This window comes from Astatotilapia calliptera, chromosome 22, assembly GCF_964374335.1.
Source record: "Astatotilapia calliptera chromosome 22, fAstCal68.1, whole genome shotgun sequence".
Classification (NCBI taxonomy): domain Eukaryota; kingdom Metazoa; phylum Chordata; class Actinopteri; order Cichliformes; family Cichlidae; genus Astatotilapia; species Astatotilapia calliptera.
This window is the reverse complement of record NC_137442.1, coordinates 3,794,030-3,817,873: the sequence shown is the minus strand read 5'-3', so window position 1 is coordinate 3,817,873 and position 23,844 is coordinate 3,794,030. Positions and strand designations below refer to the sequence as shown.

The window sequence follows — 23,844 nt, the reverse complement described above, 5'->3', positions numbered from 1 at the left end:
ATTGCTTTTTGATCTCATCAGTGCTTTTTGGGGAAAAAAATCCTCTTTGTTGCTCCCTCATGTTTTTTTCTCATCTGCCCCCATTTATTTCTCTCTCTCTCTCCTTCTGTATATATGTTTCTCTTAGTCGCTCACCCATAGCTAACCACAGGGATTGATGCCAATGACGATGTGCCGCTTGTCTCCCAAAGATAATCCCATTAAACTCAGGAATTTAATTATAGATTATCTCACACTCTCGCACACACACAGAAGCGCACCCAGAGACGTTCGCACAGGTGGATGTATGCACCTGCCCGATAATACTCTTGCATGCAGGCAAAGACACACCATAATAGACAACCGTGACACACACTGAGCACACACTGGCTTCACCCTTTTGCCCTATCAATGTGTATCAGTGTCACTCTCAGCATTAGCAGCGTCACCGGTCTGTTTTTAGAGCAGCAAGGACACAGCTCAACACGATTCTGCACAGAACAAAGGAAGAACAATGAAGTTATGGTGAGCTCTGTCCAGAACGCAGTCACAGTTCCTGTAAACTCATCAGTTTAGAAGCATTTTCAGGACACGACGGTGGATTTGCGCCGCAGGCCAGAATTTGATTTGGTGAAAGTAAAATTTTATTGGTGAAAGATCACTGGAGTCTTTGGTTACACCACCATAACTTAACCAAGTTACAAACAAATCGGGAAATATCACACAACACCAGTGAAAATATAGAGATACAAGTTTTAGTTAAATCATGAGTACAAGTTAATATGGAAAGCACCTTCGCTGTGTGGTAAAAAGTGGATAAATTAGCGTGTACGTGCATTAAAGGGACAAAACTAAAAATCAAAACAGAAGAAACAAAGCTGGTTAGTTTCTCAAGAGCATTTCTTTCATCTCTCATTCTGTAAAGAGTAAACATGCTTTTAGCCTTCTGCCCTACACATGGATATCTACTAAAGAAAAACATCTGCTGGGTAAAAATGAATAGGATGCACAAAATATGAAATCCAGGCAATTCATTTTCTTTTTTACAGACTCCCAAACAATCAGTAAATTAGCTGCTGGAACTGACAGCCCTCATTATAAACAGCTTCAATTCAAGGCTCGGGGTTTTATTCAAGCACTGAATCATCATAAATTTAGGTTATATATGCTTAAATGCAGATTTTTGGTAATTACGCTCTGAAAACTTTACATTTTCACCACCAGAGGGCAGCATTTTGTCAGTCGGTATGTTGCTACTGTTCTTTAATTTCTTTAATTTCTTTTTTAGTCCTTCCTCATGTCCCCACAAGGATTTTCCCGTTTTCAGGCAAACATTGTAACTAACAGTTGATGTGTTTAATGACCCACCTGGTTAAACAGGTTAAATCAGTATCACAGGAAAGTACAGCACGGCCATAGTTCAACTTCACTTGATATCTTTTTAGTGCAACACACAATTTTTGCTTGTTATGTCATATTTATCTCCCTACAACATGAGCATTACACACACTGAGCATCATGTCGTGTGAGTATAGTGGAGAAGGCTCAATTATGTAACCATATATACATCAGCTGAACCCCACTGCAGCACCAGAGAGAGGCAGGGAGACACGCAGCGCGAGAACCGGTCCTGCCTTCATCTATTTTTACCTCCTCTGTCAGGCAAAGAGCCTCTGCACCCCATCATCATCCCTCCGTCCATCTCCTCCTTTTTAATTAACCCTCCTCTTCCTCTCCCCATCTCCCTTCTGAGTCATCTCCCTCCCCTCCTCCCTCTGACACACACTCGCACATATATATCACCCCCTCCTTCTCTCCTCTTCTCTTCCTCCTCCCCTCCTGTTTCTCTCTCTCTCATCGCTCTGCCTCTCCAGTATTTTCTCAGTCGCCGTAAAAGGCAGAACTCACTCACACACACACACACACACACACACACCGGCATCAGGTAAAGGCAGGAAATCCTCTCTTCCTCTTTGCATCTTTGTGTTCCTGCATCATTGTAATTGCGTGTCTTTTCTGTGTGCTGCATAGCGGATACAGAAGGTTGTGCACGAGAATGAAATGCTTCAGTTTTAGGTCTTACTGCATGTGTGTGTGAGAGGTCGTAGTCCAACTGTGTATGTGTGTGTGTGTGTAAGACCGGAAGTCATGCATGTGTGTGCATGTACTGAAAGATGTGTGTAAGCGTCAGTTTTAGATGTGTGTCTAAATGTTGCATTGTTGTGGCTTTCAAAAATGTGTGTGTGCGTATACAGGAGGAAGGAAATGATGTGTATTTGTCTGTGTGTGTTTTGGCAACATGCACATAATCTGTGTGAACAACCTCTTGCAAGAACGCATTGGTTTGATGTCTTGTGGCAGCTTGTGTGTGTGTGTGTGTGTGTGTGTGTGTGAGAGAGCTGCAGTTTTAGATACTAATTTGTGGTTTATTTATGTGTGTCATGGCTTTTTGTGTGTGTGAGTTTGTGAGAGGGGGAGGAGGGTTAAAGCTTTCAACTGTCATTATGAAGTGTAAGTGTGTGTGTGTGTGTGTTTGCTAGATGTGTTATGACAAACTATCTAACAGAAAATGTGTGTGTCTGTTTGCTGCCTGCATTTCCTTTGGTTTCTTGTAAAATGGCTGTCAAGTGTATTGCGTGTGTATTTGGTCATGTGAGTCTTGGCTGTAGGAATGCTATGTGTGTGTGTGTGTGTGTGTGTGTGTGTTTGTGTGTGTGTGTTTGTGTCTGTGTGTGTGTGTTTGTGTCTGTGTGTATGATCCTGCAGTCAATTACGTTTGAGTCCTCGGTACATCAACCGTGTATGTGTTTCATTGAGAGGCACAAATAGGTGTGTGTGTGTGTGTGTGTGTGTGTGTGTGTGTGTGTGTGTGTGTGTGTGTGTGTGTGTTAGTGCTTTTGCAGCAGGTACATTTATGAGTGGGGGTTGACAGAAGCAACAAATATTAATCAATAAATAAAGTACAGCAGTGAAAATTGATATGACATGAGATACAATGAGATGGTATTAAAACAACAATATTTCATAACTTGTCCTACATTCAGCTTTTACAGCAGGAATCATTATTTAATCATTCCAGGAACGCGTCCTCAAGGGAAAAGTAACAAACAATAACTGAAAAAAGGAAAGTTAAGGGTTTTGAAAGTATTTACAGACTAGTGAAATGAATATGGGCGACCTGGTGGTGCATGCTGGCTTAAATGGCCTTAGGTGTGGATGTGAGGTGTCCGTGTGTGATGGACTGGTGATCTGGGTGTGTCTCACCTCTTACTGCATGAAAGCTGGGATAAGTTCCAGCTACGCTTTGTCAGTAAACTACAGAAATGGATGGATGAAGTATATATGATTAAAAAAAATAGTGAGATATAGATTTTAATTGATTTGAAGCAGCGATAGATGTTTATTTTTTGCTGTTTGCATGTCACATTTCAAGCAAAAAGGATGAATGCATCATGCATTTGTCTTACTTTGTGGCTAGCTTCTCTCTTTATTGCAGCTGGTTTGTTGTTTTTCATCCTTTAACCAGCGAACATCTCAGAATGAAAGAAGCTCTATCTCGTGCATTTGAGCTTCCAGCATGAGCACCGTCCTGATGAGTTTATGGTCCCATCTTAAGTCGATAGTTTTAAGGCTGATTGAATACAACATGAGGCCTGTTTTGTATATTTCAGTAACAATTAGAGCCAAGGAGGACTGAGGGTAAGCTTTGCTGTGTGACCGACTAGTTGCTAGCCTACGCAGTGTCCATCGATTTCACAGTCAGCTCCATGACTGCTAGTTTTAAAAAGCTGACATGGCTCAGCTTCGGGCTTCACAGCGGGACTTCAGAAACCAGTGGGAGATGCCATGGTTGCTTTGGAAATCTTATATTTACTGTATGTACATATAATGGCTTCGAGGCCTTTGTGGAATTGCACTTTGAAGTCTGTGACTTCCTGAGTTGAGTCTCCAGGTTCAGAGGTTTATGATTCTTGAGCATGTCACACTGGGAAATAGCCACTATGACGTTCTGCCATTTTTACTTATATATCCAATAAGATCACAGGTCAAGTGAGAAGTAGCGTCATTTCCTCAGACTTCTATAGAGCCAGACATCTTTTTTTGAAACCACAGGATTTACCGCCTTCTGTGCTGACTCCACTTTCCAGAAAGAAAAGCTACGTCAGTCTTTGTCTACAGTCTAAGCACCATCAGCTGTTCCTCTCAAAGAGCCAAGGGTTAGGAGTAGCACATCAGTCAGTTTATCAATTTGGCACATTTACAAAAATGTTGTTTAATATGTTTTGTAATTTTAGACTGAATGAATAAAAGTGCATCCATCTATCTCAAAGGTATAGCATCTGTTTACACACTATAGTGACTCAACTTCCCTTGAGGGAGAAGAGGCATGATTCTGTAACATGAATCATTAACACTTCGTTTGCTTATGGTCGGAGTGGATCTGAGATTGTGAATCGAAGTCATATTGCACGATGATCTTTGTGTCTCAGGAAGACTATTTGTTACTGAAAATTTTAATCAGAATCAGCATACTTTATTAATCCCGAAGGAAATTAGGGAGTGTATCTCAAATTTCAGGATGGATGGATTCTTTATCATTGCACATATACAGCTGTATGAATAAATATTAAAGAGACTTTTATTTTTGTTTTTAAAAAATATGTTGAATCAATCTGAATGCAAGAATCCGTCTCCAGCTTTCCTTGGTGGGGTGATTTCCTGCTAAAATGTGTTTGTGTGATTCTACAGTCAATCTTTACTGTGTGTGTTTTCTGTCTGATGCTTTTTAATATGGCAGCACTGAAAAAACCCAACATGCCTCTGATTTCTTGGAAAATGGCTGTACAGAGCGTGTGTGTGTTGGCAGCAGGAGTCAAATGCGTGTGCGTTTGTGTTTGATCCGACGCTTGATTGTGTTGTGGTCTGGTGTAACAGCAGCGCGTGTTCGGTTTCTGCATCTCCGGCTGCCTGCTGTGACGCGTGGGCGGACGTTAAGTGTGCGCGAGTACCTGCGATAATCGCCAGCTGAAGCTACATGTGTGTAAACGTCGACACATTATCAGCATTACATACAGTATGTGTGAGACTGCTTCACTTCCCAAGTGTGTGCCATAATCAGCCTTCTGTTCCCTGCCTTCCTCCTCCTCCCCTTCATCCCTCCATCTCCCCTCTGTTCTCCAGCCAAACACAGTCATTTAATTATTTATCTTTCCCTCTTTTCTCCTCTTTTTATCTCTCTCTATCGCTCTCTCGCCCTCCCTCATTTCCACTCACTCTCCATTTTGTCCTTCATCACTCCCTCCCTCTCTCCTTCCTCCTGGCCATTCCCTATGTCTCTCTCTCTTTCAGTTTGCATATATTTAAAGCCACATTTTAGCACTTGTTCCTCTGTCTTTGCCTTTTTCTCTCCTTCTACGGCTGCTTTCATTTGTTTTGTTTACGTGTTATTTATGAAAATAAATGAACTGAAAGTGTTAAAAATAGACTGTAAATAATCAGGGCTTTCACTCACAGGAATAAATACTGACCTTTGCATCTGTTTGCTCTTTGCTGTATATAAAAGATGGCAGCATGAATTGCATCACCCAGTAATTTGTGCACTCCTGTTTGAAGCTTTTAGTTGGACATTTTGTCGCCTTGTGTTTTGGTGCCAGAATGAGTGATCCTAATTGGTTGAGAGCTACATAATTAGCTAATGCTAGCTAGCTTGGTTTGCAACCATAGACTATACATAAAAAAGATGTCTTGAAGTTCATTTAGAAATATGTTTACTATTAGTCCAGAAGGGAGATGAACCAGGGGATGTTTTCAGTGTGACTGACAAGGCATTAACCAGTAGGTGAGCAGCATGCACAGCCAGATGTTGTCCAGTTCCAAACCAGCTGAGACTTCATAGTGGGACTTCTTTAGTTACTGGGTGATGTCATGGTCACTACATTCATCTATTTATATAAAGTCTATGCCCGCGGTCCCCAACCATTTTTTGCACCACAGACAATATTTTCACAGACCGGCCTTTAAGGTGTCGCAGATAAATACAGCAAAATAAAATAAAATGACCAAGACAAAAACTGTGGTATTTTGTAAATATAATAATAAACATGAATTGACCGTGTAATTGTGTAACTTTATTAGCAGCGTCCTTAACATCCTCCTCTCTGCCCCTTAATGCTCTCTGGTCGCTATGGTAAAAACCCTGGAAACCATAAATTTCAAACCCGAGCCTCAACTCTCGCGGCCCGGTATAGACTCAACCGGTACCAGTCCGTGGCCCGGATGTTGGGCACCGCTGGTCTGTGCCATGAGTCAGTTCATGAGTCATATAAAACAGCTAGAGACCAAAATCATTGTAAACATGTTTATTTCTGCTGTAGAGATGAACAAGTTGAACACTGTAACATTGGAGTCCATGGGGAATGTCTCTGTTTGGAACCAGCCTCCAGTGGTCATCAGGGGACCTGCAGTTTTTGGCACTTAAGCGTTGCCTTTATTTCTCAGCCTTGATGGGTGCCATTTGATTAAAGTACAGTCTACACGGGCACATAGAGTAGGAGGGAAGGAAACAGATGGTAACGTTTGCCACATTAGCCATGCACCGTGCAATAACTAATGCTCCTGCGAAGTGGGAAAAGCCATCAAAGTCCTCAGCTCCTCAGCTGCTAGCAGTGCAGGAAGAACATTAGTTACGTTAGGTTTTGGATTGTGGAGCATTTTGAGCACCATTAAATTAGATCATTGTTCATTTATGCAGTCTGAGGGCTTTCAAATGGGAATTTGTTTCTTTTAGTGCTTCAAAATGTGGAATATCTTAGGTACAGAAAGTGGTTGTTTTAAATATTTTGTGAGTTTATGAAGAATTTGAGGGTAAAATGGGTAGGTGGTGTTATTTTTATAGGCTGTATTCTTCCTCTCGCTCATTTCTCTCCTTCTCTTCTGATGATTTTCATCACATCTGTCTTGCTCTTTTTCCTTTGATCCTTTTGTCCCTCTAGCCACATGCAGAGACACACAGAGTTGATGTTTTTCTATTGCTTTCCTTTCCTTGTGTGCCCTCATCTCACTCTCCCTTCTCCTCGTTCACTTCCTCTCTGGCACGCCCTCTTTTGGTGCTGGTACATTTTCTGCTGAGCTCTGCAGTCTCTGGTAGGTGTGGTGTGTTCATGGGTTCCATCCCTCTCTGCTGCTGCTGCTGCTGCTGCTGTAGAGCTTACGTAATACACAGCAACGTGCCCAAACAGCACCGGGCGAGATGGAGAGAGAACAAGAGCGAGGAGAGAAAAGAGGGATGGAAATGAGGGTAATGAGATAATCCCATTAAGGTAGTGACAGATCAGGAAGCAAGAACATGTGTGTGGATATGAGATTGCTGCATGCAGTTAGTAGTGATATTAATGCACAACTTACATTCAAATGTCTTTATATTAAAAGAATGCATCGCCTCAGACTATGAAACATAAACATAATTAGGTTTCTCGATGCATTAAGACACAAGTCTCTTTTCATTTGCAGGCTGTAGGAGGCACTGAAATATTTTTTCTCTGCATAAATGAGTGAAACCATGACTGGGAGGCCACACAGCAGATGACGCAAGACCTATATATCTGCAAGGCCCTTGAACAGTCCTGACACAATAATGCTATAATTAAATCTCCAGGCAGTCACTCGGTCGCCTTAGGAAAGCAAGTTTTACCTCGTGAAACTAAAACAGTTTAGATGAAAACTGGGGATTGTGGGGTTTCTGAGGAGGTATCTCATGCGCTGCTGCTCCAGCCCAGGGAGGAACTGTTTGGAAAAGTCTGCAGTACGGCAGGGTGGGGCTCCAAACAGCACCAAAACTTTAAAAAAAGAAATAATTAAACCACCCACACATCCAGAGTGAGCTGACGCTTCAGTATGCTGGTGGCACCTTACAGTATCTGCTTTCTCTTCTGCTGAGCACCATTTATACACTTTACTCATTATGCTGACACTTTTATCTCCTGTGACTTACGAGTGTAAGAACTGAATAAGCATAAATTTTCATAAATGCCACAATAAACCAATGGTGAGGGGAAAATGGGTGGAAATAATGTCCCTGAGCTGCGCAGAGGAATCGTGATAGAGCAGTGCTGAGCGAAGGAGTCAGAGGACAAGAGGAGTAATGTGACTTTGCATTGGGTTAAAAGGAACACACAAGGGAAATGGTGTACCTGGTAGAAGAGAAAGAAGGTGACACCTGGAATTAAAAAAAGAAACAAACGCTGCCTGATGTTTGCAGGAAAGATTCACATAAGCAGAAAGGGTTTGCATTCAGGATGTGAGTCAGATAAATACCGGGGGAAATAACAGAGGAAGAAGAAAGATAGCACAAGGACATAAATTATATAGAGAAATTGAAAAAAGTGACAGAAATCACTTTTTAAAATGTGCTCCCACAGGAACACCGGCAGGTTAACTCGACAATAAAACGAATGAAGATAGGCCAAGGAGACCGTCTTTATTTATTTCACCTGGCTCGTTTTTCTGTTTATGTTTCTACAGTTGGGAGATTTGGTCTCATATTACATGTTAAGTATATTAAATCTCAGACTTTGGTTTATAACCTGTTAAAAAAAGTTAACCAATGAGTTCAGAGCATGTTGTGTAGATGAACTCATAATTAAAACAATCATTAGTTGCCACCATCATTTCATACAATTATTTTCCACCATGCTTAACAGCAGGACTCTGTTTCTTTGGTTGTTTGGAATCCTTAACATCAGCATTTTAAACACCTCCATGTTTTTCTTCTGGAGCCAGCAGTGACCGTAGTTGGACTAAAGGGTGACCTGCTAACTGATCAACTAAGTCTAATTACATCCAAGTACCAGTCAACACAACAATCAGACACATGTGGAGCACAAACCTTTTCAGACAGGATTCATCCGCAGTTAGAGGCTGCCTGTGTTTGCGCTGGTCGATGAAAGTGGCCGTGATCCTAACAGTGATGGCTTTAAAAGCATTTATCGTACTAGGCTCTAATCATATTATTTTTCATGTCTGCGCATGTCTGTTTGACAGGTTGCTGTAGTTTTACAATTTCACTGGCAGCTGGAAGCCGGTAAGCTACTGTAAACCTTTTACAGTAAAGCTCCTGTGAAGACTGCAAATTTCATTGTCTTTGCATCATTTCCAGTGACGTTACTCTAAATGGCATTTACAGAAAAACCTTCCCTTGCTGTAAATGTAATGGAATTGGAGTAGTGAAGACTTACTTTAATGAGACAATATTTTCCCACAATTCTTTGCCATTTATGATTTACATTCAAATTACTGCCTGTAGCTATGGCAGTGTCATAGTATTCAATCAGCAGAAATGAGCTACAGTGAGACTTTTGGAGCCAACTTTTTGGGGAAGTACAATTTTTTTAATTTGCATTTTTCAACCCCAACTTTTTTGAAAAGTACTCTCATCCCAGATCATACTCTCTGAAACATATTTAAATCTTAATATGACCACAATTTACACAACAATCATCACATTGTGTTAAATAAGACTGTGATATGAGTGTGATATGAGATACAGGGTGACTCAAGATTTCCAGAGAAAGTTGCTCTCTGCTGGTCTTTAGGTCTGGAAGCTTCTTCCATATTTCAGAGATAGAAAATTAAAGTGACATACCCTCTGTTGTGCATTCATACAACGTGGAGCTGATTTATCATTATTGGGATTCAATTGAACTTCTAAAACAATGTTGCCACATCTTATCTATACGTCTGTAACCAAAAAAGATGTATTGTACAGAGATATGAGGATGAGCTCTTCCTCCGAGCCTCCATATTTCTGTCAGTGCATCTGAAGAGGACAGCCTCGGCGCCAGGTTTCTGCAAGCTAGCTGGGAGCCAGATTTAGCTCACAGATCAATAAAGTATTCATACAGTACGGAGGGATGAGGACGGCATAAAAAGCCCCTTTTTGATGTATCACTGCAGTTACAACGCTGAGTGCCTGGACTGTCAATGAGAAGGAAGAGGGGAAACACCACCGCAGGAGAATAGAATTAATGAAAGCTTCAAATGCTCTTGAGGTTATGGCAATAATGTCACAGTGGTACAGAAATTAAAAATTCAACATCAAAGTGATGGAATACATTTTTAATCTTGTGCTGTGGAGTTCAGTCTCTCTGGCTGAGAAACAGAATTTGAAAGCTTTAAGTTAGTTAAGGGTACACGAGAGATTGAAAGGCCAGTGAAAGAGGCTCTCTTGGTTCTTCGTGAGCCATCTTTGACTTTTGTGTTTTTAAAAGCTGATATTTAAATCATCTTAATCGTATTCTAACGTTTGCTCGACTAAAGGAAACCTCCTTCCCTCATGGTTTGCACAAAAAGTCACAAAACTCTCGCCTCCATCTAGTTCAGAGTGCAGCAGCTCGGCTTCTTTCTGGTTTTAGCAGATGGTATCACATCACCACAATCCTGGCTTCTCTCCACTGGCTCGAAAATGGGTTTGAAAATTGAAAAGATGGAATTAACATAAAAAACAAAGCGAACCATGAGGTGTAAAAGTAATACTGACAGCTGATAAAGGAGGGTTAATGCTTCCTTTATTAGCTCATTTAGCAGAGGATACACTAGACCATCCTTTATGAAAGGAAAGGAGATAATGTCACCCCGCAGTCGATGGTTACAGAAGTATAAATAACTTATTCACACCAAACAACATGAATGACAAGCAGTGCACATCATGTAAATGTTAATTATAAGTGTGCTTGCCATTGTCTGCCATAAGCTGCTGATATGTTTTGAACCTCAACAACAGGCTGTTAAACCCACAGCTGATCTCTGAGCATCACAGTGTGGTGATAAAATCTGCTTTTCTATTTAGTGTTACTTTAGTTGTTGCTTCATTGCCAGATTTTTAAACACCATGACAACAAGCATCAATCATCAGTGTGAAGGTTGACCTCTAAATTCAGATTCAAGTAAAAGCACTAAAAAAGCAAATAAACAAACCAACAAAACAAACATTTCAACCTATTAAAAGTTAAATACCAAGAGTGTTTGTGGCTTATTGCACATAGCATCTGTACCAGTATAACATACTGTATAGACACATTCTGAGCGATAGTCCAATCACTCCTTCTGTATCTAATGCACATAACCACTTTTAACATGCATGGATTTAGAAACAGCATTAGCGTTCACGTGCTTTTTTTCTTCATGTTTTAATTCTTGCATTTAAACAGAACAAAGGTCCAGAAACAACCAGAAGAAAAGTGTTGGCTGCAGTGGCCTATTTCGAAGAATACCATGTAGTCAAGCTGTGTTTTTTCTTTAAGTGTCAGGTTGCCCACAGAGGAGCATCCTTCCTGCATTAGCACTGAAAGATTTTCCGAGATCTCTCTCCTGGGATACAAGAAGCAGCAGTAAACAGCAGCGGTAGAAGCCTAAAAAAGCTTTGCCAAGGTCAGACTGATGGCTAAAATCCCTTGAAAGAGATCAAAGTTTTCAAAGTATATTAACTTAAATAGATCAGTGATCGGAAGGGCTACGAAGGCAACATCATTTTTACTTCGATCTCTTTTATGTATTAATGTATACATGTGTTTAATTGTTGGGGGTCTTACTGTCTGAACTGCATTTATACAAACACAGTCATTAAGTATTCATTATATATCATGATGCAGAAAAATACACAAACTCAAAGATTACTGTAAGAAAGGAAAGAAGTAATACCGTACGCAGTCGCACCAGTGTTCGTTTGATTACATTTTCCACTTTATATATTTTTCTTGGACTCTAATAAATTAGCTTTGCATGATTCCTCGATCAAAATAATCCTTTTGGATTTAAAGTGGACCTCAGTGCATCCTTTAATTTCATTCCAGTTTAGCTCCTCACCTTTAAACAAGCTCTCCTCTGATTGGCTGCCCCCCATAAACAGCAAGTTTGAACAGAAGGTGGGTGGAGCTTCTCTGCTCAAGCTACATGACAAATATATCACCTTCTAATGTAACATCTGCCATAAATTCATGATGTGAGGAATAAACTGATACTAAAACATTTCAAACAGGATCAAGCCCAGTGATTATAGCACCTATTCTCAGAGTTGTACTATTTAGCAAATGTTTTGAAAGGCATGTTGCATTTGTTGGGAGCTTTCTCTGTAGTAAATTAACAGATTGTTGGTGCCGTGGAGAATATTCCTGGCTGCAGGAGGCTGTGTGCAGGAGTAAAATAACAGAGCTTTCAAAGTAACAAAGGAAACTGTGAGCCAGTGAAACAGAGAGGGAGAAATCGGCGTGAAGAAAGAAAAAATAAGATCTATCAGGCTTTGATTCACAGTACTTGTTTGTATGATCAATGCCTCGCTAGTTTTGTTGACAATGAGAAAAATATAGCACATCACCACGAAACCAGAATAAATCAGCAGATTCCAGTCTGGATAAAAGCAGCGACGAACTGATGCATTATTTAAAACTCCTCTCTCTCCTACTGAAGTTTTTCTTTTTGCTGCTTCCAGAAACAGAAAAGTAACTGCAGTGTGTGTGTGTGTGTGTGTGTGTGTGTGAGAGAGAGAGAGAGAGAGAGAGAGAGAGAGAGAGAGAGACAATGCACTCCTCTGTAGTGAGCTTTGATTTCTGCATTGATGTTGCTCGCCGTCTCCCCTGGCAGGCTGCCGTGTGTTTGTGTTCACTGTAAAAATAGATCTTTTCATCCAGGAGCTGAAGTTCTCTGTGTTTCATCTCCTTGGTGCAGTTAAGGTGAAGTTATAAGTTAAAAACAGTTAACGGTGGGCTGTTTTTCTTGTCTGTGTCTTTCAGGATGTCGATCGTCAGCATAGTTGCCAGGGAGATCTTGGACTCCCGTGGAAACCCCACTGTTGAAGTGGACCTCCGCACAGAAAAAGGTGACCGCTAAAGAGCCTGTCTGAAAATGTCACAGGAAGAAAATAACACAATCTTTACCACCAGGAAAGCAGCTCACACTTACCATGCCAGAAAGCTAAAAAATAAAAATAAAAATGCAGAGCTTGGTAGTTTGAAGCAGCTGTTTGGGACATCAAATCCCCTTCAGCTGGCCTGTAAAATGAAGCTGAGCAACTGCAGGGATTATTAAGAAATGACACAAGGCATAGGGAAAGCAGTCTGAGATGAAGACTTGTCTAATCTCTATCATATCAAAACCTTAATTCTTTCTCTCTTAATTCGTTTTCCAGGTCTGTTCAGGGCTGCGGTGCCCAGCGGAGCATCCACGGGGATCTATGAGGCTCTGGAGCTCCGAGATGGAGACAAGAGCCGCTACAAGGGCAAAGGTATGAAGATGCATCAGCTGAGCTTGCACAGACCGTTACATTCGATGAGAACTTAAAGCTGCATTCAGTATTTATGACCACAAGAGGGCGAACAATGAAGAGATCACTGACTAACAGAAACAGAGTGCTGTTTTCAGTCACTAGTGCTGCATTTATATGATACCAACACACTTCACATTTTATAAAAACCCTACAAAACAAAATAAAAACATAATAGACATAATATAGATTTTTATAAAAGCTTTATATACCCAACAAAAGTAAAAATACTTAAGAAGAAATAAGCCAGATGTGTTGACAATGACAAAAATATAGAACATTCAGAGACCTTTAAAGTATAAATTACAGTTTTATAGAAGCTTTCTTTAATTCAGTGTTTGTGACGCTGTTAAAACCTTTGTCCTGTCGACGTATTCCTCTCACAAATAGTTTTGCAGTGTAGATGTTTGGACATCTTATTTTTATTCATAATATGACGCTAAAATGCCACAAAAGTCTTGATAAAGTCCAGCATTTTAAATTTGTCTAACAAATCATTTTTACTGCTGGCGAACACTGAAAGACACTTCAGTGACTATAAAACAGCCATTAAGGCTGCGGTGCTCACCTAACCTTCAAACAAATGAATCCACAGTAAATCTCACCCTAGAGTTGCTGCAAAAGCAATCAGTGCTGATATGAAAATATTTCCAAGTAATTTGGAAGAACACTAATAGATAAAACTGTGCTCTGTTTTCACTACAATTTAACATTATTTGTTATTGATAATTCACGTGTTCACCTCACGTTTTTGTGATGCTGTGCGTCTGATTTCCTTCTTTGTCACTTTAGGTGTTTTGAAGGCAGTTGGGCACATCAACGATACTCTGGCTCCAGCCCTTTTAGCCTCTGTAAGTCCTCACATCACTTATTATACTATAGAGGATTAACGTCAATCTTAAACCTATTTTTTGTTATGTACTCAGTTTAATATAGTACTTTCTTAATCGAACTGACCGCTCAAAATAATTTTCAGCTACAAGCACTCTGTGATTCCTGTGAGCTGAAACAACAGCTGCAAACATCTGCATTAAAGCAAGGATTTCTGCTTTTTTCCCATTATGATGGGAGTGAAAGGGGATATCTTTCATATGGTCATCTCACACACAGATGCCCCACCCACATCCTGTTCTGAGCAGCAGCCAATCAGACAAAAGTTGGCTTAAAAGAAGGAAGAAAATAGCCAAAACATCCAAAACAGCTTGATTATCATGATTATTGTGACCTTTTGATCACACTAAGCTGCTTTAGTTGGAAATAATGGAGCTGGAAATAAATATAATAGGTTCCCTTTAAAGGGAAATTTAATTACCATTATGAATGTCTTCTAATTAATCATTGTGTTGGGAGCCGTGCATTAAAAACTGCACACGTGTTTGTGTGTCTCCACATTTTATAGCCTTAATTAATTAGCTGTTTGAGTTATTGAGGCTGAAAATGTTAAGACTTAAAATGTGAATAATTGTCTTGGAACAAACAATTGTCATCAGACGACAGCTGATGGATTACCATACTGACTATTTAGTAACTCCAGAAGTGGATTTTATATGTGGTAAATGTTCCCAATATGTCATACTGGTGGGATGTTACACTTTTTAAATAACAAAGCATGGTAGTTTAGCCTACATAATGAGTGTTTGTCTTATTATGGAAAAACGATCTCATGTCTTTTACATTTACTGCAACTAAATGTATGTATGTAACACGTATGACTGTAGACTATATGTGAACATCACCACTTATTGTTCTGCTTTTGTCTGCAGGGCATCAGCGTGGTGGAGCAGGAGCAGCTGGACAACATGATGATCGAGATGGACGGCACAGAAAACAAATGTGAGTTGAAACCCGACAGGAGCAAATCAAGATGACTAACAGCACATCATCAGAGTCTAGCAGCCAGCTGGAAATCTCCCCGTTTCTGCAGCTCAGCATCCATTCGTGTGAAGTCACACACATTTTGAAAAATGCTTTGCGCCGAAGGTTTGTCACAGAGCGCTTTGCAGAGCGACGAGGGGCATAAATACAGATTGAGCAAAGAGATTTGTGTTCCAAACAAGCTTTGGCACGATCAATGCAAACTCACATCTTTAATAAATAAATGCAGTGCTCATTTATTATAATTTAAAATCATGTTCAGGCAGCAGTGTAATCAGCCCTCAAAGTAATGTCGTTTGGGAGAAATTAATCTCCGCCAGCACGGAAACCTGTCAGACTGAACTGCAGCTGAATGTATCGGCTTTCAACGACAAACATGCTTATACCCAAAGAGCCGTGGCATTTCACTTTGCTTTAGTTTTTACAGCTACACAAATTTAAACTCATTTTTTAAATCTATGGTTAAAAAATAGTGAGATAATCTTTTTAAATTAAAGCAAAAGATAAAAGAATTTAAAGCAACAACATATCGAGGAATAAATTGTGTTTTTCAAAAGAATAACAAAATGTAAGGTAGCATGAAAAAAATGTCAGTAAATAGAATCTGATTTGAATTATGGAATCTATATCAGAAATGCTAAAGTTTGAGTTTAAAGGTTTAACTTTTAACTCTTTAAAAATCATGTAAATTTGAATGGATCCAATACTCACTACAAAATGTTGCAGCTACAGTCGTAAGGTGACAGATACTTCTGGATGTAGGCTTAATCCAGGAAAAATCCAGGAAAATGGCTGTAAATGGAATCCTACCTGCCAAACTTGGTCATGCCAAATACGATCTACATTTAACATTATTTATTTAAAGTTTACTGAAGAAAACAGCATTAATCATCATAAAACCCCCACATCTACCTGTGTGTCAAAGAGGCCACGCTCCTATAATGTAGCCAGGTTGTAAACATGCTTTTTCTGCTATAAAATTGGACCTTTAACAGGAACCGACTCCTTAAAATAGTTTTTCAGGGTAAGTGAACTGAGACACTAGACACTGTGGATGCTAACACCCATCACTTTCTCTCTTATGACCTTTCAAACAGCCACGTTTGGGGCCAACGCCATCCTGGGAGTGTCTCTAGCCATCTGTAAGGCTGGCGCAGCAGAGAAAGAAGTCCCCCTGTACCGCCACATAGCCGACCTGGCTGGAAACACAGAGCTGGTGCTGCCGGTTCCTGTAAGCATTTAAATCACTGCAGAACACCTACAGTGCTGTGGAAACATTCACACGGCACCTTGTTGTTCAGTATGTCACTGAAGGATTATTAGAACTCCATGTAATGTAACATTTCATATATTTAATGCTTCTGTTTACACCACATTTAAATACTTCTGCACACTGGCAAGACGTTTCTACTAAAAGTCTTTTTGATTAGCTGCTATAGAAACACAGAAAGTGATGAATTCGAGGACCTTTAATCGTTTTTAAAGCCTTCTTTCTGCCTTTTTGTTTCCTTTCCTCTTCTTTTCTCTTCTCTTCAGGCCTTTAATGTGATAAACGGAGGATCTCATGCAGGAAACAAACTGGCCATGCAGGAGTTCATGGTGCTGCCAGTTGGGGCTGAATCTTTCAAGTAGGAATTCACCTTTAAAAGCATTGACTGTTCATAAAAGTCTGATTTCTCAGCTGCTAGATTTATTTGATTTAATGCATTTCTCGTTAAATCATCCTGCTTTGTTGTTTTTGAAACCACAGCTGGTGTTGCTCCTTGCCTCCTTGTTCTTGCATCCTGTCACAGTCATTAACAGGTATCTCTTCTGTCTCAGGGAAGCGCTAAGGATAGGATCAGAACTCTACCACACACTGAAAGGAGTCATTCAGGAGAAATACGGCCAAGACGCCACCAACGTTGGAGACGAGGGAGGATTTGCTCCCAACATCCTGGAGAACAGTGAGGGTGAGGAACAGATATTTGAATAATTACCAATATGTTTGGGTCTGTTTGCAGCAGCTTTTAAGCCACCTTCTTTAACTGGAGTGGGAATCAGTAGATAGATCTGGGAAAGCTTTGATTATGGAAAATTTCTGTAAACATGATCTTTACTTGACTTCCATTGGTAAACAAAACAAAATCTAAAATGGAATATTTACTGACATGTAAGTTTAATATTACTTAATAGGTTCAGTCATCAGAAATGCTTTAGATGTTTTCCACCTCTCAGTACTGCCTGTCTGCAGCCTGAGAAGCTAACTCATACAGAAGACACGTTTGAGCCTAATCTGGCCTACTTTCAGCACTTACAGCTCAGTTATAGTACTCACACAGTTGTGGCCAAATATGGACCAAACATACCTGAGATGTGGCCCATATATAAATTGGACCTGAGTCAACGCTGTCAGTCAAAGCTAAATGTGGCCCTTCCACATGGACCACATTTGGGGCAAACATGCCTGCCTACCCGAGAAGCCTGGGGGCAAAAGATTCACTCCATTCCTTATTTTATATCCCCCCCCCCCTTGTCTCTTTCTTTGTTCTTCAGCTCTGGATCTGCTGCAGACAGCCATTGAGAAGGCTGGCTTCACAGAAAAGGTAGTAGTCGGGATGGACGTTGCCGCCTCGGAGTTTTACCGTGAGGGGAAGTACGACCTGGACTTCAAATCCCCACCAGATCCAGAGCGACACATCACTGCAGAGGAACTGGCTGACATCTACCAGGGCTTCGTCAACAGCTACCCAGGTTTGCTTATTTAAATTTGTACAAAACGCAACCAGTGTTTGGTTCAATGCAGTTCAGTCAATGTCAAATGGTTAAAAAAGTAGTTCTTTATCTAGTGATAAAATAAGTTAATGTGACATAAAGCTGAAATGCTTATTTCTTCAGTAGTGTTGCTGGACTGCAGAAACACGACATGCTTTTAAATCCAAGGTTGCTGACTCTATGAAACCCAAAGAAAAACGGCTTGGCCTTTTAGCTAGCTGACATTTTCAGCTGACTTCAGGGCCAAATGCTTTTATCTCCACCCTTGTTTAATTCAGCATTTTCTCCATTAGTGGATTACTCTCAGGCTCAGTAAAATTTCTGGGTTTTTTTTTTATAAAGACAATAATAAGGCCAACTGGATTTGGAGGATTTACAAGTATTACAGGTGATATGAAGTTTGTAGAGAAGTCACTTGGAGGGGTGACTACTATCAATGTCAAACTGGATTAAACTCTGTTGCATTAGTCCTTCTCCAGATGAGGCTGACTTTTTTCTGCCGCTGTTCTCTGCAATAACGTTTAATGTCCCCTCTATGACCCATTATATTTTTCCCCATTTAAGTATGTAAGTAAAGATTTATTTATTTCACAGACAGGCAGTCACAAAGGGCTGTGCACAAAGATAAAAATAAACAGAACGTTAAGTAACAAAGTAGACAATATACACAATATAAAAGGTTAAATGTAAATACAAATGTAAAAAAATCTATCATATATAAACAGCTTCAGTGGTAGAAGCTCAAATGAAACACTGTAAGACTTTTAAATGGTAAAATCAGTGAGTGTAGAAGTAATCCCTGTGAGCCGAGCTCTGTATGATGTCATTGAGAGAGGACATGTAATCAGATCCATTCATCCATCTTCTTCTACGAATCCGAACTCTCATGGGGCGAGAAGAGAGATAAATAAGGGTTGTTTTGATTCCAAGAATAGCTCTGTGTAACCAGTTGTGCCATGTGTCTCACTTCCTGTAGGGATCTTTTTACTCTGTAACACTCATCTGATCTGGCCTGAAAAGACCTGTGAGTTGTCTGCTATGTGATATACTTTGAAAAGTCTAAAAACGGAGTTCAGGGCAGCTGAAAGAGTTCCCTTTATACCACTTAAATGATGATATCTTGAAATTGTCCAATAATTTCAAGGACTTGTGTTGTGTTATCTGAAAAATTACATTATTGGTTATTATTATTAAATCACTAGTTAGCACTAGCAGTCCCTCTATTGATGAGTAACAGACCTCTCCTTTTTCACTTCCAGTGGTGTCCATCGAGGACCCGTTTGACCAGGATGACTGGGAGGCCTGGTCGCGCCTGACGGCCCAGGTGGGGATCCAGGTTGTTGGGGATGACCTGACGGTGACCAACCCCAAGAGAATAGAGAAAGCTGCTGAGGAGCGAGCCTGCAACTGCCTGCTGCTCAAAGTGAACCAGATCGGCTCTGTCACCGAGGCCATACAGGCGTACGTCTGCTTAGTCCACAGTTCAATGAGAAATTTCAGTGTGGACACGATTCACATTGTGGAAATAAAAACAAGGCCATTTAATAAATGAAAGAAGTTACAAATTCTTACATATTGGGTATTTAAAGATGCATAAATTCAATTTGTCACTGACACAGTGTTGTCCTGGAGCTACAGAGTAACCCTCCACCCCCTCAGGCAGGTCCGTGACCTCGAAGCCTCGGATTGGCCGAACAGCGCTTTCAATCTTTGCTGAGGTGACAGAGAGAGGCACAGCTGTCCAGCTGTCAGTCAAAGATGTGGAAATATAGACACACACATACCCAGTGGATGTCGCTATAGTGTCAGTCACATCGGTCATTACCTGTCAGCCATGTTGGCCTTGTTCCATTTATGGCGGATAAATGAAGGACGGGAAGTGACAGAAGATGTTTAGGATAAGGTTCAGCTATCGGTCAGACATACTGCTGACGTGGGTTGGCACTGCTGCGTATGTTTCTGTACACTTGATGATAAATTTGTGAAGAGTGTGTTTGCTCCAGTCTTGGATGTGTGTATCATCTATAACAGACTTACCAAACTGTCACTCAGGGTTATGAAGCCATCAGTCACAACAGTGTAGCTGGATTAGAGCAGGAGGGGAGGAGGGAGATTAAATGATAGACACAGAGCTGATGACAGTAAAGGTGATGTATTACATCCATCACATGAAAAGCTTCCTGCATCGTGAATCTGATACATTAGCTACTTTTTTTTATAGCTCACGCGAACCCTGAGGGGGCAATACACTTTATGTCTTAATCTTCATGTTGTTAGCAGGTTAACATGCGAGATGAGCCGCAGTTACAAATGAATTATATCAGATTAATTAACTTGTCCAATTAGCACAGCGCAGTTAATATATGCAGCACAGTGTGGCATCAGTGTGTAGAGGGAAGGTGAACTATGTGCTCCCACGACCTTCAGTGCTGCCTCGTACTGTGCTACAGTGGTTAGCATCCAACCCTCTTCAGTAGTCCACCTAAATAAAAAGTGACTCTTAGTGGTCGCTTTTAGGGATTTATGTCATTGTTGGATTTTAGGGTTGAAAGAAAGCAGAGTTTAGCCTTTCTTGTAGGCATAGCTAAAATTATGTTGTCTCTTGGCTTTTTATGTTCTTGTCCCACAGTGTCAAACGTTACCCAGTGAACATTTCAACACCGGGAAACCGCTGTCTGACTGTCTTTTGTAGCTGTCTAGTTTTGGTTAGAGAAAATTTAAGTTATGACGGCTTTGGAGATGTAACTTTGCTATCAGGTAGAGATCTTTCTTAGCAAAGGGAGGTTTGTCTATGGGAACAGTTTTATTATCAATTATTATCCTTTTATCAATTGGAAGAAAATGAAAATGACTAACAGAGTGCTTTGAAACAAACTTTGTCCTTCAGGTGTAAGCTGGCTCAGGCAAATGGTTGGGGTGTGATGGTCAGCCATCGCTCAGGAGAAACAGAGGACACCTTCATTGCTGACCTGGTGGTGGGACTCTGCACTGGACAGGTAAGTTTAGAAGCTGACTCCAACGTTCAAGTCTCTCCTCCAAACCAAAGTCAATGTTATGGCTGATGTAGATATAGGTTTCAGGTTTTTGTCCTTGTAAGGATGTAAGAATCCACAATCGTTTAGCTATTGTTTTTTTTCTTGTTGCCTTTAAAATGTCAGTAAACTAAACTTACAGTGAATATTAAGTTTTGTAAGTTTGTTTTAAATATATAAAATAAATTGTGAAGTAAACTGAACAAGATAAAATAAAGATATTAGTGCATTTCTTCATGAGAAATTTAACTTCAGCCTTATATTGTTTTGTATTATTCTTTAGACTAACTGACTATAAGTGAATGGAACTAAATGTCTAAAATAATTATCAATTCTCTTGGCTTCTAAACACAGAAACACACATTTTATTTTATCTTTTGCTAATACAGTAACAATAAGCAATTTAAATAATTTTCTCTTATGACCATAAAATATTAGCATTGTGCTAATGCATGCTGATAATTACACAGCTGAAGTGCAGGTACACCACAATACAAACTTCCATATTTGTACAAAGAAGCTGGTTAGGGTGGCTGAATGATGCTATCCTCTAGCTAAACTTCTCGTTCACCTCACTAAATTTACATTTTTGGGCTACAGCTCCACAACTGTCCAGCTTCATTCTGAACTATCATTCAAGTGTTTCCCTGTGAAGCCAGAAGTCCAGAGAGTTCTTGGTGTTATATTTTAATATTCTGTTGGTCACCTGCAGGATAATGTTTATCTTACTGTTGCAGATTAAGACTGGCGCCCCCTGCAGATCTGAGCGGCTGGCCAAGTACAACCAGCTCATGAGGTCAGTGTGCTGCAGACAGAGAGGTCTCTCTCTCTCTCTCTCTCTCTCTCTCTATATATATATATGTATATATATATGTATGTATTTAATGTGAAAACATTTTGAATCTAGAATTAAAATAACTCCAAAAACAGTCCTTTTCTTCAGTATTTACTCATGAATTCCTAATTGGTCCTCTGGCCTGTTGAATGTTTAGTAGCCCCTTTTTTTAGCTCCAGATCAGGCGGCAGCATTACAGTGCAGCTCCTCAGGTGCCTGCTCTGTCCTAGTGCTTACCATCAGAGAGCTAATTGACATGACAGGCGACAGGAGCGCTGGTGTCACCCCATGTGCCCAAGCCAGTCAGTGGCAGGGGGAGGTGGGAGGAGGAGACAGGAGGGAGGGAGATTGGATCGGCTCAGCGGTGTAATCCCATTGGACTGCTGAGGACCTGTTAAGGGTGCAGAGACTTAACGGGGGCATTAACGAGCAATAAATGCTAATCAGCGCAATCGAGCGTGAACACACACACGTGAGAATCTGTTGTGCAGCAGGTAGATGCTGTAACATGAGCTTTTTAACAATGGAAAAACTGAGTTGTGATTTGCATTTTCACATACATCCTGTTTTATTTTTTATATGACCAATGATCTTCTAAAGTTGATTATTTTGCTTTTATCTAGGGATATAAATGGATTATTTTGCCTGCAGCTGTGGTGCAGTGACGTGGCAGCTTGTCAGATTTTTGTTGATTTGTTGAAGATTTTATGCAAAGCAGATTATAAGTAAGAAGGCTGTGCTGGACATGCAGATATTATTTTCAATATATATGATCACATGTCGCCAGTGCAAAGAATATAAACTCTTCCTGGTTACAGGCTGACCTTATGAAGAAGAACAGAAATTATTTCCTTCAAAAACAATTAAAAAATGTTGTTTTTGTTTCTGTCTTCCTGCCACTGTAGGATTGAGGAAGAGTTGGGCGACCAGGCTCGCTTTGCAGGCCATAACTTCAGGAACCCCAGCGCTCTGTGAAACTGACTGACGAATGACTTGCAATGACACACACACACACACACACACACACACACACACACACACACACACACACACACACACACACACACACACACACACACACACACACACAAGGAACGAGCCATGTATAAGGACAGATTACAGATAAGCAAAAGAAAATAGCTAAAAATAACTAAATAAATAAATTATGCACTGAACTTAAAGGTAGGGAGATGAAACTGTATGCACACACACACACACACTCACACACACACACAGTGAGCAGATGCAACACGTGTAACGCACATGCAGGGGAATAACATAAAATCTGAATATTTATAAGCCAGACATGCACTGTTACTGTAGTTTTAAAGGAGTAGTTTATGTACAGCCAGAGGACAGACCTGCAAAAATAAAGATTAACATTGTAAACACAGAGAAAATAATGAGTAAAGATATCAGAAAACCATGAAGACTAATGCTCGCAACTGACAGAGAACGATGCATTTGTAAGGAAAGCAGCAGTTTCAGGGATGGAGTGAGGCTAATAACTACACACTGTAAACACCTGAACACTTACACACTCTGCTATGTCACACTCTTACCTGGACACTCGAGTACCTGCACTCCTCCCACTTCTGTCCTCTTCTTTCTCTCTATTTTCGTCTCCTTGTTCTTCTTGTCGTGTCTGTCTCTCGGTTCCAGTTGCTCCCTTTTCTTCTCGCCCAGACGTGATTCTGATTATTTGTCCTTTGTCCATGCTTGAGATCCTGCCTCTTTCTCAGAGAAAAAGAAGATAGAATATATGAACCCCGAGTCCCTTTGTTCCTTCGGTTCCTCCTGAATGTCTTTAGAATAGCTGTGATCAAAAAAAGAAGAAAGAAAAAAAAAACACTTAAAGAGAACGCTTGTCATTGAAAATAACGTGAAAATATGTGAAATAAAAAAGATGGTAATTTACAATTTCAAACACAGCTGAAGGAGTTTTGTCGTTTTGTGTCTGAATCTTTTTTTCAGTGAAATGTCAGAATATGAGCATGTGGAGGTTTTTTTGTATTTTTTACAACTTGTTCAGCTCAACAGCCAACGAGCTCTGCCAG

General features: G+C 40.3%; 1 protein-coding gene across 1 annotated transcript; it reads left to right on the top strand.

Annotated features, from left to right (window-relative positions):
• The first annotated feature begins 1,788 nt into the window (after positions 1 to 1,788).
• Positions 1,789 to 23,718, top strand: LOC113014529 (gamma-enolase). Its single transcript, XM_026156122.2, has 13 exons — positions 1,789 to 1,924; positions 12,762 to 12,847; positions 13,157 to 13,252; positions 14,084 to 14,142; positions 15,055 to 15,124; positions 16,264 to 16,397; positions 16,703 to 16,794; positions 16,988 to 17,118; positions 17,702 to 17,899; positions 19,180 to 19,381; positions 20,808 to 20,916; positions 21,690 to 21,748; positions 22,693 to 23,718. Exons 2-13 carry the CDS (start codon positions 12,763 to 12,765, stop codon positions 22,760 to 22,762), a joined length of 1,305 nt encoding a protein of 434 aa, XP_026011907.1. The 5' UTR covers positions 1,789 to 1,924; position 12,762; the 3' UTR covers positions 22,763 to 23,718.
• Positions 23,719 to 23,844: the final 126 nt, after the last annotated feature.